This window comes from Gopherus evgoodei, unplaced genomic scaffold (assembly GCF_007399415.2).
Source record: "Gopherus evgoodei ecotype Sinaloan lineage unplaced genomic scaffold, rGopEvg1_v1.p scaffold_38_arrow_ctg1, whole genome shotgun sequence".
NCBI classification, from domain to species: Eukaryota; Metazoa; Chordata; order Testudines; family Testudinidae; genus Gopherus; species Gopherus evgoodei.
In genome coordinates this window covers 1,565,987-1,579,881 of record NW_022060059.1, presented here as the reverse complement: position 1 = coordinate 1,579,881, position 13,895 = coordinate 1,565,987, and the positions used below count along the sequence as shown (strand labels likewise).

General features: G+C 43.4%; 1 protein-coding gene across 1 annotated transcript; it reads right to left on the bottom strand.

The window, feature by feature from the left end:
* Window positions 1-1,240: 1,240 nt before the first annotated feature.
* On the bottom strand, window positions 1,241-9,698 carry IGFALS (insulin like growth factor binding protein acid labile subunit). Its single transcript, XM_030545568.1, has one exon. It carries the CDS (start codon window positions 4,247-4,249, stop codon window positions 2,261-2,263), a length of 1,989 nt encoding a protein of 662 aa, XP_030401428.1. The 5' UTR covers window positions 4,250-9,698; the 3' UTR covers window positions 1,241-2,260.
* Window positions 9,699-13,895: the final 4,197 nt, after the last annotated feature.

Here is a 13,895-nt window from a genome sequence, read left to right as displayed (position 1 = left end):
CACTCCCTGAAATAAACCAACAGGGTAAAGGACTGGGGAGTGGGTTTAGCTTTTGTCAGGAGTAAGAAGCAGCTGAGTGAAGGGGGCAGGGTACTTGTTTACAGGGGTGAGCCAGCCATTTGTGTAGAGTATGTGCAGGTGGAGTTCTGTGAGCAGCTAGGAGAAACAGCATTGCAGATACCTGCACTCTATTAGAGCACATTGCAGTTATAAAAAAAAAACCTATTATTGCAACTCGCACCTTCCTTAACCAATCAAAGTGCAGGGATTTGCATAATTAAACACCTGTGGGCAGTAATGAGACAAGTATCCCTATGCTCTGGTTGGCTGAGTTAATTTCATAACAGTTTCCACCTTTTTATAGCCCGTCGGGTGCAACCAAGGTGATCTGGTATCTGCCTGGCAATCTGCAAGTGTGATTCCTTGAGAAGCTGATTTTGCAAACTCTCATGGACTCCAGTGGGAGCAGGATCAGACCACTCATCTTTTTGTTTGCAGTTGAACTCAGGATAGGATTCTCAGAAATGCCTAAATGACTTGTGAACACAAGTCCCACTAAAATCAATAGGATTTGGGCACCTAAGTCACTTTGCCACTTTGAAAAAAACCATCTATCAAACTTAAATAATGAAGTCTGAAAGCAGTTTCTCTGTAACAAGCTCTAGCTTTGCTTAGGATGGAGGTTTTTAAGGTAGGCAGAAAATGGCAAGAGACTGAGACTTTAAACAGTGTCTGCTGCTCACGAGCACAAGTCTGTCTTTTATAAGAATTCTAACTAGGTGAGGCACAAAATCAAAAAAAAAAATCACTTACAAGATGAGCTGCAGTAGCTCCAAAGGTTTATTTGCCTGCTGTGGTTTATCAGGGAGTTGATGTGCATGGTTTTTCTTAAACCTGTCTAAATCTGCCATTGCTTGTTAAAAGCTTGTCGTGTGTGCTCTGCTCTCCTAAAACTACAGGTCGGGTGTCTGTTTTCCAAGCCTTTTCCCTAAGCTTTACACGATACCTGGCTTCAGTGACCAGATATTACAGATGAGGCTCTGCCCTTAACTTCCTCTCGTGTGAGCCGTGGGTTCTCAATGGAAATTCAAGAACAGGTTTTTGGGGGTCATGGTCATCCTCCCTTTATTATTTCCATTATGTTAGCACCTGGGGCCCTAGTTATGGATCAGGTCCCATTGTGTTTGGTGTTGTACAATCACAGAATGCTTTATGGGTTAATGAAACTTTTTTGCATTGCAGCGCAGGGTCACACAGAATGGAAGAGGTTGACAACCACTGATCCAAGCTATTGCAGTACAGATGGGATGAAGTCCCTGCTTGCATTACCTAGTCACAGCTGGGGTGATTCTGGGGCAATGATACTTAACTTTATCAGCATTCCCACTAATGAGCACTGTGGCCCAGACTTTCCTCCCCTAGCTCAAGAGGATCTTGGTTTCTCCATTTGCTCTCCCCAGCCTGAGGTCCTTATTTTGCAGTGATATTCTTTCCATTATTGAGGGTTGTCTCCATGATCCATTGACAACAGCACCTCTGCTAACCAAGAGTGGTTGCTAAAAAAAAAACTGATATGAGATGTTCCTCGCTCCTTGGTGGCTAGACAGAGTGCCTATCCTTTGCTCCCAGCTCAGGAGTGAGACCCAAATGCTGGTCCTTAGTGGGCAATACCCTTTCAGGTTGGCTTTTCAGTCCGACTCTTATTGTACTATGATCGTTTGGGTTTTTTAAAATCAGTTTTAATTTTGGAATTGGAAAAGACAGTCCTCGGAGAAGGCTCCTGTCCACTCATACCTTCTCACACACCCATTCTTTCCTTCACTTTTCAGAGCTGGCCAAAGGAATGCTGGCTCTGAATCACAATGCTAAGTTCAAATAGCCCAAAGGTAATTGCAAAGTCCAAAGAACCTGTTTACCCTGGCTGTTCAGCCAAAGCTAGTATGCTGGTTCTGTTGAAAACTGCAGCTATACAAATATAGTAATGGTACAGCATAGGGAGAGAAAGCTAAAGAGTGGTGTGCAATCGTACTGGTCTCTTTGAGTAATGGTGAATGGTGGAACACACTATTTTGGACTGCTACCCTGATGAGCTTGCTAAAGAGTTCAGGGAAGGTGGTTGAGATGCCAGATAGCTATATGTTTTTACTTATTAGCTGTAGGAAAGTAGTTCTCCAGATTCTACCTGAATTTGTGCAAATATGTATCTAATGCTGCCAACTATAGAAAGCAGAAAGTCCTCTGTAAAGAGGAAGCGTGTTAGTTAGCAGTGAGCAAAGTGATCTTCACTGATTTCCCTCAGGTCAAGGCCTGCCAGGTCTGGTGGGCTTAGGCAGGTCAGGTTGTTGTACACGTACACGGGTGTGTGGGAATCGTCCACCTCCGTAAGGGACTGTACAAAACGTGGAACCACTGTGGGATGCTGCAAGGAAAAGTCTCTCAGTTCCTTCAGTGAGCAATTACAGTGCCACTTGTTTCCTTCCAACCACAGCTGCTCCAGCACAGGTGAAGGGCCCAGAGAACCAACTGAGAAGGTTTCCAGAGAATTGTTTCTGATGCTAAGATACCGCAAGTTTGCTAAGGGGGTAATTGTGGTGTTGTCCAGCATCTCCAAATGGTTGTTGGAGAGGTCAAGCCAGAAGAGACGCTGAAGTGGGCTGAAAGCGTTGTGAGAGATCTCCAGGAGCTGGTTGGAGGAAAGGAGAAGGTATTCCAGGTTATTCAGGCCTATAAACATGTTGGGGGAGAGATGGGTTAGCCTGTTGTGCTTAAGGTCCAGCTCCAAAAGATCATGCAGGTCATTCAAACTCTGGTCTTCAATCATGGATATGGTGTTGTGCTGCAAGAAGAGCCTCCGGAGGCAGGAAAGGCTGGAGAAAGTTTGTGGCCTGATTCTGCTGAGACAGCTGTTTTCCAGGTGAAGACTATGTAGTTTGGTTAGGCTCTTAAAGACATAGTCGGGAAGTGCCTTGAGGCAGTTACCAGACAAGTTCATCACTGCGACATTAAAGAGTCCAAGGAATGCTCCGACCCTGATCTCTTGAATCTGGTTGTTGTTCAGCGTAAGGACCTCCAGCTGGCCTAGCCCATCAAAAGTCCTTTCTGCCAGGCTCCTGATCCTGTTGTGTCCCAGTTGCAGCTCCTCCAGGAACTGGAGATCTTTGAAAGTCCTTGGCCTCAGGCTGGTGATCGAATTACTGGATAAACGCAACACGTGCAGGCTCAAAAGGCCCAGGAATGTTTCTTCAAAGAGCAAGATGAGACGATTGTGGGAGAGGTCTAGCCACCTGAGGGACTTCATTCCCATGAATGCACGTGGGGCGATTGCATTGATCTGGTTGTGGTTCAGGTAGAGCTTCTGTAGTTTCTGCAGCTTGACAAAGATATTGAGCTTGATGCCCTTGAGCAAGTTCCCACTCAAATCCAGCTCCTTCAGCTCACTGAGACTGCAGAAGATTTGGTGCTGCAAGTAGGGCAGCTTGTTCCCAGCCAGGATCAGTTCCCTCAGGTTAGGCAGGTTATGGAACACTCTGTCAGGCAGCACCACGAGTGAGTTCCACCCGAGGTTCAGGTACCAGAGATTGGAGAGCCCAGCAAACAGGCCTTCCTCGATCTTGTTGAAGTGGTTGTTGTTGAGGCTCAAGGAGGCGAGGTTCTGTGTGTGAAGGAAAGTGTTTGGTGCCAAATGCTTCAGCCTGTTCCGTTCCAGGTGCAGGTGGTAGAGGCCCTTTAAGCCATGGAAGGCATGCTGCTCAATGCTTGCCAGCTGACTGCTCTGCAGGTTAAGGAAGTCCAGGTTGGAAAGGTTCCTGAAGGCCATAGCTGGCAGAGAAAGGAAGTTGTTCCCATCCAGCCATAATGACTTAACGTTGCTAGGAATGTCTTCTGGGAGGTGCGTGAGGTTCCGGGAGCTGCAGAAGATGTTGAGCTCCTCGCTGTAGTCATCATAGCTGCAGGCACATGAGCTGGGGCATTTTAGGAGCTCTGTGTCAGGCTGCTCCTTGGGCGCTTCTCTGCTGGGAGATTGGGACCCTGCTGCCAGCACCAAGACCAAGAGAAACAAGAGGGCAGTGTCTGCTGGGAGAGTGGAGGAGGAGATTAAGACAAAACAAATGGAAATCATTAGCTGACAACACACAGCAAGAGGAAACGATGGAAAGATGACATGGCTAGGTATACTCAATGTGCCCCAAATACAGTACCATGTAAGGCACAATCTTGGAGACTGAGCAACCATAGCATGGAAGAACATTGTATTATTGTCTTTCTTCAATGCCTGCTGATGGTTGCGGGAACTAATCCTGCTGAAGTTGGTGAATGTTTTGCCATTGATCTCACTAAGAGCAGAGTTAGGTCAAGGATCTGTAGAGTGACTTGGATTTTCTCTCTGTTCAGTTATATAGGCCAGACTCACCATTGCCCTGAACTTGTGTACTCATTTACACCAGCACAGACTTTCTTGACCCTCTTTGTACTGGTATAAATGACTGCACAAGGGGCAAGGCAACAGTGAATTGGGGCCATCATTTTGAAATGTGGGAGTGACATTCTTAGCACGTAAGCCGAGAAGTGCACCTTTAGGAGCATGTTGTGTGTCTGGGCTAACTTAGTCAGGTTGTTCACGTCCTTCTGTCTGTATCTATTTACAATCTGTTATCATTTGGCTGAATTGACTCTTCACCTTGACAAGAGTGGGATTGCAATGTCTGGGTAATATTCCCTTTTGGTATGTCAGGTAATTGCTTCCCCCCCAGACATGGGCAAATTGCTGACTCAGAGAATCAGTCTGTGACCAGAGGCTGGTTTCCTCTCCCTACTCCACTGAGCTTTTAAAACAAGAGTCTGCCATTTCTTTTACACCCTAGAAACAATTCCTGGAGGACCAGTGACAATGACTTTCATTAAAGCTGTCCTTGCTCTGCCCTCATACAGGCTCACATCCTCTAAGAGGACAGGACATGGTTTCTAGAGCTTGATCAATGCATCTCCTTTGACTAGCCAATAACAGACCAGTGCACTTAGTGGTTCATCTCTCCTCCTGCACTGTGGAGTGGAAAGTGTTGCCTACGGGGATTCCATTCCAGGCATGTCTGCCAAAGCATCTCAGTCCTCACCATCATCCTTGCTGTACTATTCTTGGGCCCCCAAGCAGCTCTGCCAGCACAGCTCAATCTGGACCTGCAGCCCCCCTCTTTTCCTGACCAATTCAGGACTGGAGCAGGTGGTCACAAACCCTTCTTCGATGTCAGTGGGAGCTGTGCCTACAGGGCTGGACTCTTTAACAGAGGCTGTCAGTTGTCTGTCAAGAGTTTAGGCTGGCACTAGGAAATCTTTTATGAGTAACTCAACCTGCTGTAGATCCAAGCCCAGAACACTGACACTGGCTGACAAGCACCCTAATCTGTTTTCTCAACCAGCCGCCTTTTTCTGTTCAAGGACACGTAATTCAGCAAAGAGAAAGAACTGCTCCCTTAGCTGCAGCCATTGCGCTTACAGGGGGAAATAGTGGTGGCTTTATCAGCATGGAAGGCCATGGGTATGTCCTGGAAAGTGAGCAAAGCTTATACAAGACAAAGTGCCAAATTCAGACCTGGTGTCAGTGGAGATACAGCCACTGAGGTCAACACAGTTGCAACCATTTTGAGCAAGGTCTGAACTTGATCTTCATCATCAACTCCTCCCTCTCTCTACCCCCCCACTGCTAAGCAGCAAACTCCATTTCTGAAGCTCCTTTCCTACCCTGCGCTTCCTGGTCTGATTGCTTCTGCACCTAGTTCATGCTTCACACTTAAGTGTAATGAAGGAGGAAAAAATATAGGCTAGTGCAGGAAGCAGTGCATAATAAAGATAAATTGTTCAGTACAATTCACATGAGCACACACCATGTTGTGCTGTAGCATCACAGTCCTGGGCATTGAGGCTATCTCATTTCTTTTAGAAAACACTCTTTTCAGAGGAGCTTACTTCAGCTTTTAAACTTGCTTTGAGAAGCGGGCGGGGGATGGGGACTGGGCCTAGATAGGTTTATTATGAGCAGAGATGGGTGAACATGCCGGAGCTGGCAATTTTAGTGAACAATGTGAATGAAATTTGAAAACCTTTTTATCCCCTGTAATTTAAATGCTTCCCCCCACCCCACATGGGTTTTACAATAAATCATTATGGAGAGCTCTGTGCTCTGTATCAGGGTTAAAAGACCCCTCTAAATGCTAAGCATACTCGGTGGGGACCCTGTGTATGAGAGAGATGTTGTCTTTATTAGAAATGTTCTTTCTCTACTCCCCTTTTTTCCCCCATGGTCTCCAAGTGGCAGGCTGTTCAGTTCAAACTTTCAAACACAGGATGTTCAAGTGGGTTTGAAATTAGGCCACATGAATTCATCCAACCCCATTCACAAGGGAGGGGAGAATATAGCAAATTAGGGTTTAGATAGTTCCATAGTTTTGAAGTGATGGGAAAACAAGAAGAGTAGAAGTTGGTTTCAGATGATCTGTTGCACTCTTGCAACAAAGCAGTGGTTTCATTTTAGTTAGGGAAACAAGACCATCTGTTCTGTGATGCACACCACTGCCTGGTTCTGGTTCTGTACTTTAAAACTGAAACTTGTGATGGTAAGGTACTGATCCTATGCCCATCAAATCCATTAATTACTTTTCAGCATGACTTCCCATGCATCATGCAGCAGGGATATCCTGTAACATTATACTTCCTCATCTCCAATTTATTTGGGGGAAGGATAAATCAGGAATGGCCAAGATATTTGGGCAAGAATATTGCCTTCTCATTTTCTCAGGGTTTCTGTGCAGGTTTAGAGCAGACACCATTAAAATCTGCACTATTACTACTTGTGAGAAATGAACATTACTGCAGTATTTCTTATTAAGAATTAACAATGGCTATTGCAGTTACAAGAACTAATTCTAAGTGTCAATTTACTTGCAAATGCCCCGTGAACAGTGTTCTAATGGCACCCACTGCACTTGATCCTGCCTTCCCATGTATGACACACATACTTGTGCCCATGGGTGCTGACCCAGAGATTTCTAGGTTGAGCGCCAGCACACCCTGCTTATTGGGGTGTGATGGAGGAGAGGCCAGATCAATTCCCCAAAGTACTCATGTTGCAGTCATGTAGTCTGCCCTGCCAATGCTATCTCTCAGAAATGAACTCCGGGCTTATTCATCTCTATCTATCCATGCCCATCACTGTGGCATGTACAGATCTCCTCTATGTAACCTATTGTATCTACATGCTAGGTTGATAATACACCCTTTATGTACTTAACTTGCATTTTAGAAAGCCCATAATTATGTGCTGATGGGTTAGCTCTGGTCTATTGTCTTTGTTTACATGCCTGCCAATATCTTTTTTTGGGTATGCTTGTCTCCAACAGTATTAGCCCACCACCCCGTACATTCAAGATCCTCTTGGACCAACAATTAGATTTTCACTGCATGTTTCAGCAGCATTTTTCTTCTTCTAAAATTCCAACAGTAGATGCACTCTGGCCCCCAACCTCTCAGAATTAATCTGATCTTTCAAAAAGCAGAGAAAATCTAGGAGGTCTTGCCTTAATTCATTACTTGGAAGCTTTTTCTGCAAAAGAACCACTCTATTCCTCCAGCTGCAAAGTTATTACTCTAGCAGAGACACATGCACTGTGCATGCAATTGCTAAAGCTCCTTAAAGTAGCACACGGGACATCATAAAGCCTGAACATTATCTTATAACAACAGAGGTGGCAAAAGAAAAAGAAGTTGCCGAGCAAAACAAGTAGAAAGTTTCCAAGAACTCATTGATCTGCTCACCCTAAACTATTTACCTGCCCTTATTTGTGGGATTTATTTGTTACGCTGGTACAGATCCATACTGTCCTGCTCTGATGAGATACTATTGGAGGAATGTGGGAAGTTGCTTCCACTTACCTTTCCTTGTATTCATTGCAGCAGAAGCATGGGAAGGAAACATTCTGTGGACAGCTGATTCTGTTCTCTGTATTTTCCCCCAACTGATAATGTAGTGATACAGCAACCACCTTGATGCCTGTCCAGCACTCTGTGCTCGATTGGTTTTAACCCTTATGCTACTAGCCAGGAATGCGGGGAGGTTTTTATTACTAAGGCAAGGGATGTTGATTGAAGGTCTTGAGCTGCGTGTGTATACTCTTCTCTGAGTCTGTCACTCTGGGAGTCAGATTTTCCTGACATCTATACTGGGAACAAATATACTGAAAATACTGGTGAAGGTAAGCAAATGGCTTCTCCCCCCTTTCCCATTTTAGGTCACTGTTGTAATTAATTTAGATACCCATGTGAGGTTTATACCCCCTCTGGGAAATAACAAGTAGGGTTGATTGAGATATGAGTAAACAGTCCTGGAGAGAACCTGACTTGACTACTGAATGGAGATGGGCTGAGGAAGTAGCATTCTGATCTGGATTAAGTTTTGATGAGGAGTCAGGTTCAAGGCCAATCAGTTCTAGGGTTTGAGTTTGATGGGGCCAGATGCTGGGAACCTTGCAATGCTGTATGATCCTGTGACATTTCCACAATCTTGAATGATCCACATCTCATGCGATTGTGAGATTTCTGCAATTGTGTGAGATGTTCTTGTGGAATGCTGGCTGCATCTGAACCAGGCCTAGCGAATAGCAGGGTTCTGAGTTGGAACCAGAACCATATGAGCAGGTTCAGATTTGGAGATTCAAATTCATGCCTTCCCTCTAATCTTTAAAGAGTTTGGATTTGAAATTCCAGTTTTGGCCCACCTCTAGTTCCAAATTCCCATAGTTTATCAGGCTTGGATTTCTACCAGCATTAGTGGTAGAGCACATAGTGGAGAACAGAGCACTCGGGTTCTAAAGGCTTTGAATTGTCTTGGTTACTGGGCCAGCAGATGTCAGAGTAGAAACATATAGGAACAAGGGAACAACATGCTAAGTGGAATGTATGTCTAGCCCATGGTCGAAGAAAAGGATCTGGGGTGATTAGTGTGGATAACTGAATTGAGATGAGCAAAACAAAAGTACCTTACTTAAAAAGAGACAACAAATGGCTGATACTGTTTCCCAAAAGAGCCCTGGCTAGACTGTCTGGAATACTACATTCTGTGTTGGTTGTACAATGCAACAAGGAATATATGTTTTAGAGGTGCATTGGGGTGTTGCGGAGTATGGGCTGTAGAATTTGGCTCCTACAGGGGATGGATCTGTTTTTACAAAAAATGCCTGTGGCTCTGAAAGATTTACGTTATGAAGAAAGGTTATAGCAGCTAGGACTATCCTCTGGAAAAGAGTGGTGACAGTGAACCAGCTGAAGTTTTAAAATGTTAGAGGAATGAATAAAGTCAAAGGATGGGGTAGAATTTTCACATTAGTGTGAGATTCAAATCCTCAGGAGTATTATTTAAAGATAAAGGGAACTCAAACTGACTTTATATACATTTACTTCAGTAATGAGACTTTAGTAATGTGTCCAGTAATCATGGCAAACATAAAGTTACCCAGTGATTGAAGGAAAATAGTATAGAATGAAACCTGTCTTAGATGACTGCTCATGAGACTGGCAAAATTAGTTGCTTAATAGAACTGGCTGCCTCATAAAGGTGATGTAACTTCAGATATGGAACAATACGTACTCTGCAAGTAGTCCCATTTAAATCAATGGAACTTCTCATGGAGTAAGGCAGGGGTAGTCAATTATTTTTTGTCAAGGTCCGCACTCCAGATAAAATAATTTAAAAAATATAGTAATAATAATAATTAATAATAATAATAATAAACAATAATAAAGAAAATAAAAAATTTGGGGGTCTGTTCAAAAGCATCTGGTGGTCTGGATTTGGCCCATGGTCTGCCTATTGACTACCCCTTGAGTAAGGTAATACTGTGAGTAAGGGTGGCAGAATCTGACCCTATGATTTGTACAGATTTTACTGAAATCAAGACATATGTTTTAGAAGAAGATTGAGGAGATTGGTGAAAAAGCATAAAGTTCCTTATGATCTTATTTTATTTAACTAGTGGGCTAGGATCTTTATTGGTTTTATTGCTTAGATCAGTGGTTCTCAAATTTTTGTACTGGTGACCCCTAGCAAGCCTCTGAGTGTGACTCGTCCCCTCCTCCCCAATTAAAAACACATTTTAATATATTTATCACCATTATAAATGCTGGAGGCAAAGCGGGGTTTGGGGTGGAGACTGACAGCTTGCAACTCCCCATGCAATAACCTTGCGACTCCCTGAGGGGTCCTGACCCCCAGTTTGAGAACCCCTGGCTTAGATAATAATTAACTGCTGTCTACAAACACGTAAAGCACTAATACATTTCAAGATTATGCTTATAATTTGAAATCTTTGGGATCATTCCTTGGAATTTACATCCTAATTTGACAGAGATCTTAAAAAGTAGGGAAAATTAAATAGAATAGCTATGTAATAGAGTCATGGAGACAGCTTCATTTGAAGATTATTTTATAGAGCTAATGCTGAACATAGCTGTAGAGATCTTCCCTGAAGTCTTTGCTACATAGAGTAAACAGTCTTTAACTCCCAAAGAGAACTGCTTTTAAAGGTGATGTACAAAGGTTGGTCAGTTCTTTTTAAAATAACTTGTGCCCTTTTATAAGGCCTGGAAGGTTTGTGTGCTGAATCTTTAATATAAAGACTTCCTTTCTTCCACGTTTGTTAGGGATTGAAGTTAAATAAATGCTAATGAAAACAAAGCATTTTAAATAGTCTGTTGGCAAATCCTTTTCCCACTCAATTGCTCAACATTCACTTTCTTGTGATATCATTTCACTAGTTCTCTATTTGCCATAGTGTCTTCTAGGGTAGATAATACCTGAATTTATAATAGCAAAAGCAAGCAGATATTTTTTCAGGGGCTAGGGGGAGGCAAACATTTTCAGATCTTCATCCTCAAAGGAGCATAAAAAGAGTACAAACCATTGATAAAACTTTAAAAGGGGATGGGGATTTTTTATTGACTTGTTATCCAGGGCTTCAGGATTTCTTTTTATTCCAGCTGTTATGGGAGCTGTTTGGCACCTCTGACGGCGCTAGGGGCTTGGGTGGGAGGGATAAGGTTGACAGATGGTCCTTAGAAACTGACTTATAACTGGAAGACTGTGGGTTCCTGCCAGAGTCATTTGGCAGATGTTCAAAACCACTCTGGGGGGGTCATGAATTTGCTCTGTGTTCCAGGTCATTTCCCCATTAGTACTGTCCAACCCAGCCCATGAAGAAACTTTTACCAGTTTCCACGACGAAAAGGCCACTGTTGTCTAGGGTGGAGGAGGCTAATTGGCTCATTAGTGCTGGCCTGGGTGGATCTTGAGGGTAATCCATGTTGCATACTCTCTCTGATAATATTGCAATCCTGTTTCTATATGGGGGTTGCTAGTGAGAAGGGTTATTGCAGTGTAAAAATATTTTTCTTATTCATACATCTTCTAAATTTGACTTTTATTTGTTTGTTCCCAATGACCATTTTATGCTGAAGATCTTTAAGACCCAGATGCCAGATTCAGGAGACCAAATTCAGCCCTGGGTATCAATGGATGCAGCTCCACTGACTTCATTTTACAGCAGGGCTGACTTTGGCAAGTGGGTTTTTGGCAAGTGTTGGCAAGTGGGTTTGAGTCTCAAGTGCTGTAATTTACACAGAGGGGCCCGGGGAGAGTGAGTGTAGCAATTAGAGGAACAAACAGGAGGATGTAAGATGGTATCAGATAAAGCATCCCACTTCTACTTTAATTTGAACCATCTTAGACTCACTTATAGACTGTGGGCTTTCCTCTACCCCAATGACAGGCTCTGCTTTGGGGAGTAGCAGAAGCAGACCTATGGTTAGGCTCTTTGCCATATTGCTTTATCCTCCTTCCTACTGAACTCCCTTGATAGAGTGATCATCCTTTTTCTTACCTTGCGTAGATTCACATCTACTGTTATTTTTCCAGGTAAACAGATTGCAGATAGAAATGGTGCTCGCAGAGCTCCCAGCCACAGTGGATGTGTCTACTGGGAAGGGCAGAGCCAAGCACCTTTACAGGGTCCAGTGGGCCATAAAACATAGGACTAAAAGTCTCCTTTAGAAAAATGTCCATGCCCAGAGACCACTGAAAATTGCTTGACCAAGCAGATCTGTTTTAAGCTGTGTCTTAAAGCTGGCCATTCTTGGGCCTCGTCAGGAAGAGCAGATCCCAAAGGTGTGAGCCCTTCCCTGAATATATGCTGCTGCCAGTGTTGCTTGGGCCTGGGGCAGAGGTGCCTCCTCAGATAGCTAGGTCCCTGGTCAGGTATGTCTTTCTCCAGTGGTAACTGCCCTTAGTATTGCTGTTGCTGTGAAAGATTTCTAGCACCAGGTTCTTGGGAAGAGAGGTTAGCTATATGTTATCTTCCTCCTGGGCCTTTTTTATTTCATTTGATTCACCAATGCTGCTTCTGCCTCTAAATCTGACTGAGGAGTGAGGCCACAGGAGAATGGGCTGTTGGCTGCATTGCTCCTGTTTCCAAGATGCCGTGCTTTTTAAAGGCTAAGAGGTGACTAAAACTTAGTAAAGCACAGCTACAGTGTGAAGAAGGAAAAAATGTGTAGCTGATAGAGGTTACTCCAGGGGACTCACTGCTTCCAGACATGTCCTCTGATCTGTGGGAAGTGACATGCTCTCTAGAGTACTGTAAATTCCTCCTTTAGGGTCCGTGTTACAACCCTGAAGCCAGAGCTCTAAGGAAACTTGAGATCCTATACTGGGGTAATAAAGATCTACAAATGGCTACCCATAAAGGATCTGTTATTATGGGTCTGGGCCATCCATGGATTTGCATGGTGCCCAACATATTTAAAATGTTCTGACTCCTTCTCTTTATTGTTTAAGAACAGGCGTTTTCATACCAGAACAGGCAAGTGATGCTTCCAGCTAGATTCCTTGTTTCTGATAGCAGCCACTGCTGGATATATCTGAGGGGAAGGCATAAGACCTCAGCACTGATAATGCTTCCAGTTGTACTATGCTGTATTCCATAGTGGGAGGGTCCAGATTTCTTCCTGACTCCCATGAGCCACAAGGTTCAATAACCATGACTTTTCCCCTTCTAGTATAACTGCAGCTATTGACAGAAGTGTCTAATCCATTCTTCCATTTTGCTGAACTATTTATAGTTCAATAATTCCCTAAATATTAAGATTTTCAATAATCTCAGAATATCCTTCAATCTTGAAATTTACTAAACTTCTGCATCAGATATGCCCTGCAGCAGGGAGTTCCACAGGTTAATTGTACTAGTATGAGGGATAATGAAGTATTTCTATCTCTCAATGGCAGGTTTGAGTTAGGGCTGGTGCGTCCCTCTCATAATACAGCAGTGAGAATTTCAAGTTGTTGTTTAATTCTGGCAGAACTTTTAAATAATGTTCTTGTTGGTGAAAAAATGGTAAACGCGCACAGGATTCAGAGTCACAGAAAGAACAATCTGATTCTGATATTCCTTTACTCAGTACATTCACTGGCTACTGTGTTATGACTAGATGACGTTTTTGTTCAGTTTCTTTATTTAATTTAGACTTCCCTCTCTCCCCCTCTATTTTAATGTTCTATTCTGGGAAATTATTGATCAAAAGGGAGAAATGAGAGACACACGCACACTAATTGGCGCTAAGTACATATTGACACAAGGTGTAATCAGTGTGGAAGCTTAAGAAAAGCTGAATCAGCAGGGACCTCCCTGCCAAAAAACACACAACCTGAAAACCTCTTCAATGTCCAAAGAGAGTTTATGCCTCTGCACAAAATCCCCTTTGTGTGAAAACATTAAACCAACTTAAACAAAACTAAACAATAGAAGGGTTCTATTTCTAAAGCAGCTGCAGAGTTACTGACTTTTTAACTACTAGACACC

Excerpts from the sequence above, each read along its gene's own strand:
- IGFALS (XM_030545568.1), bottom strand. The coding sequence starts at position 4,249 with ATGTTCTTCCATGCTATGGTTGCTCAGTCTCCAAGATTGTGCCTTACA.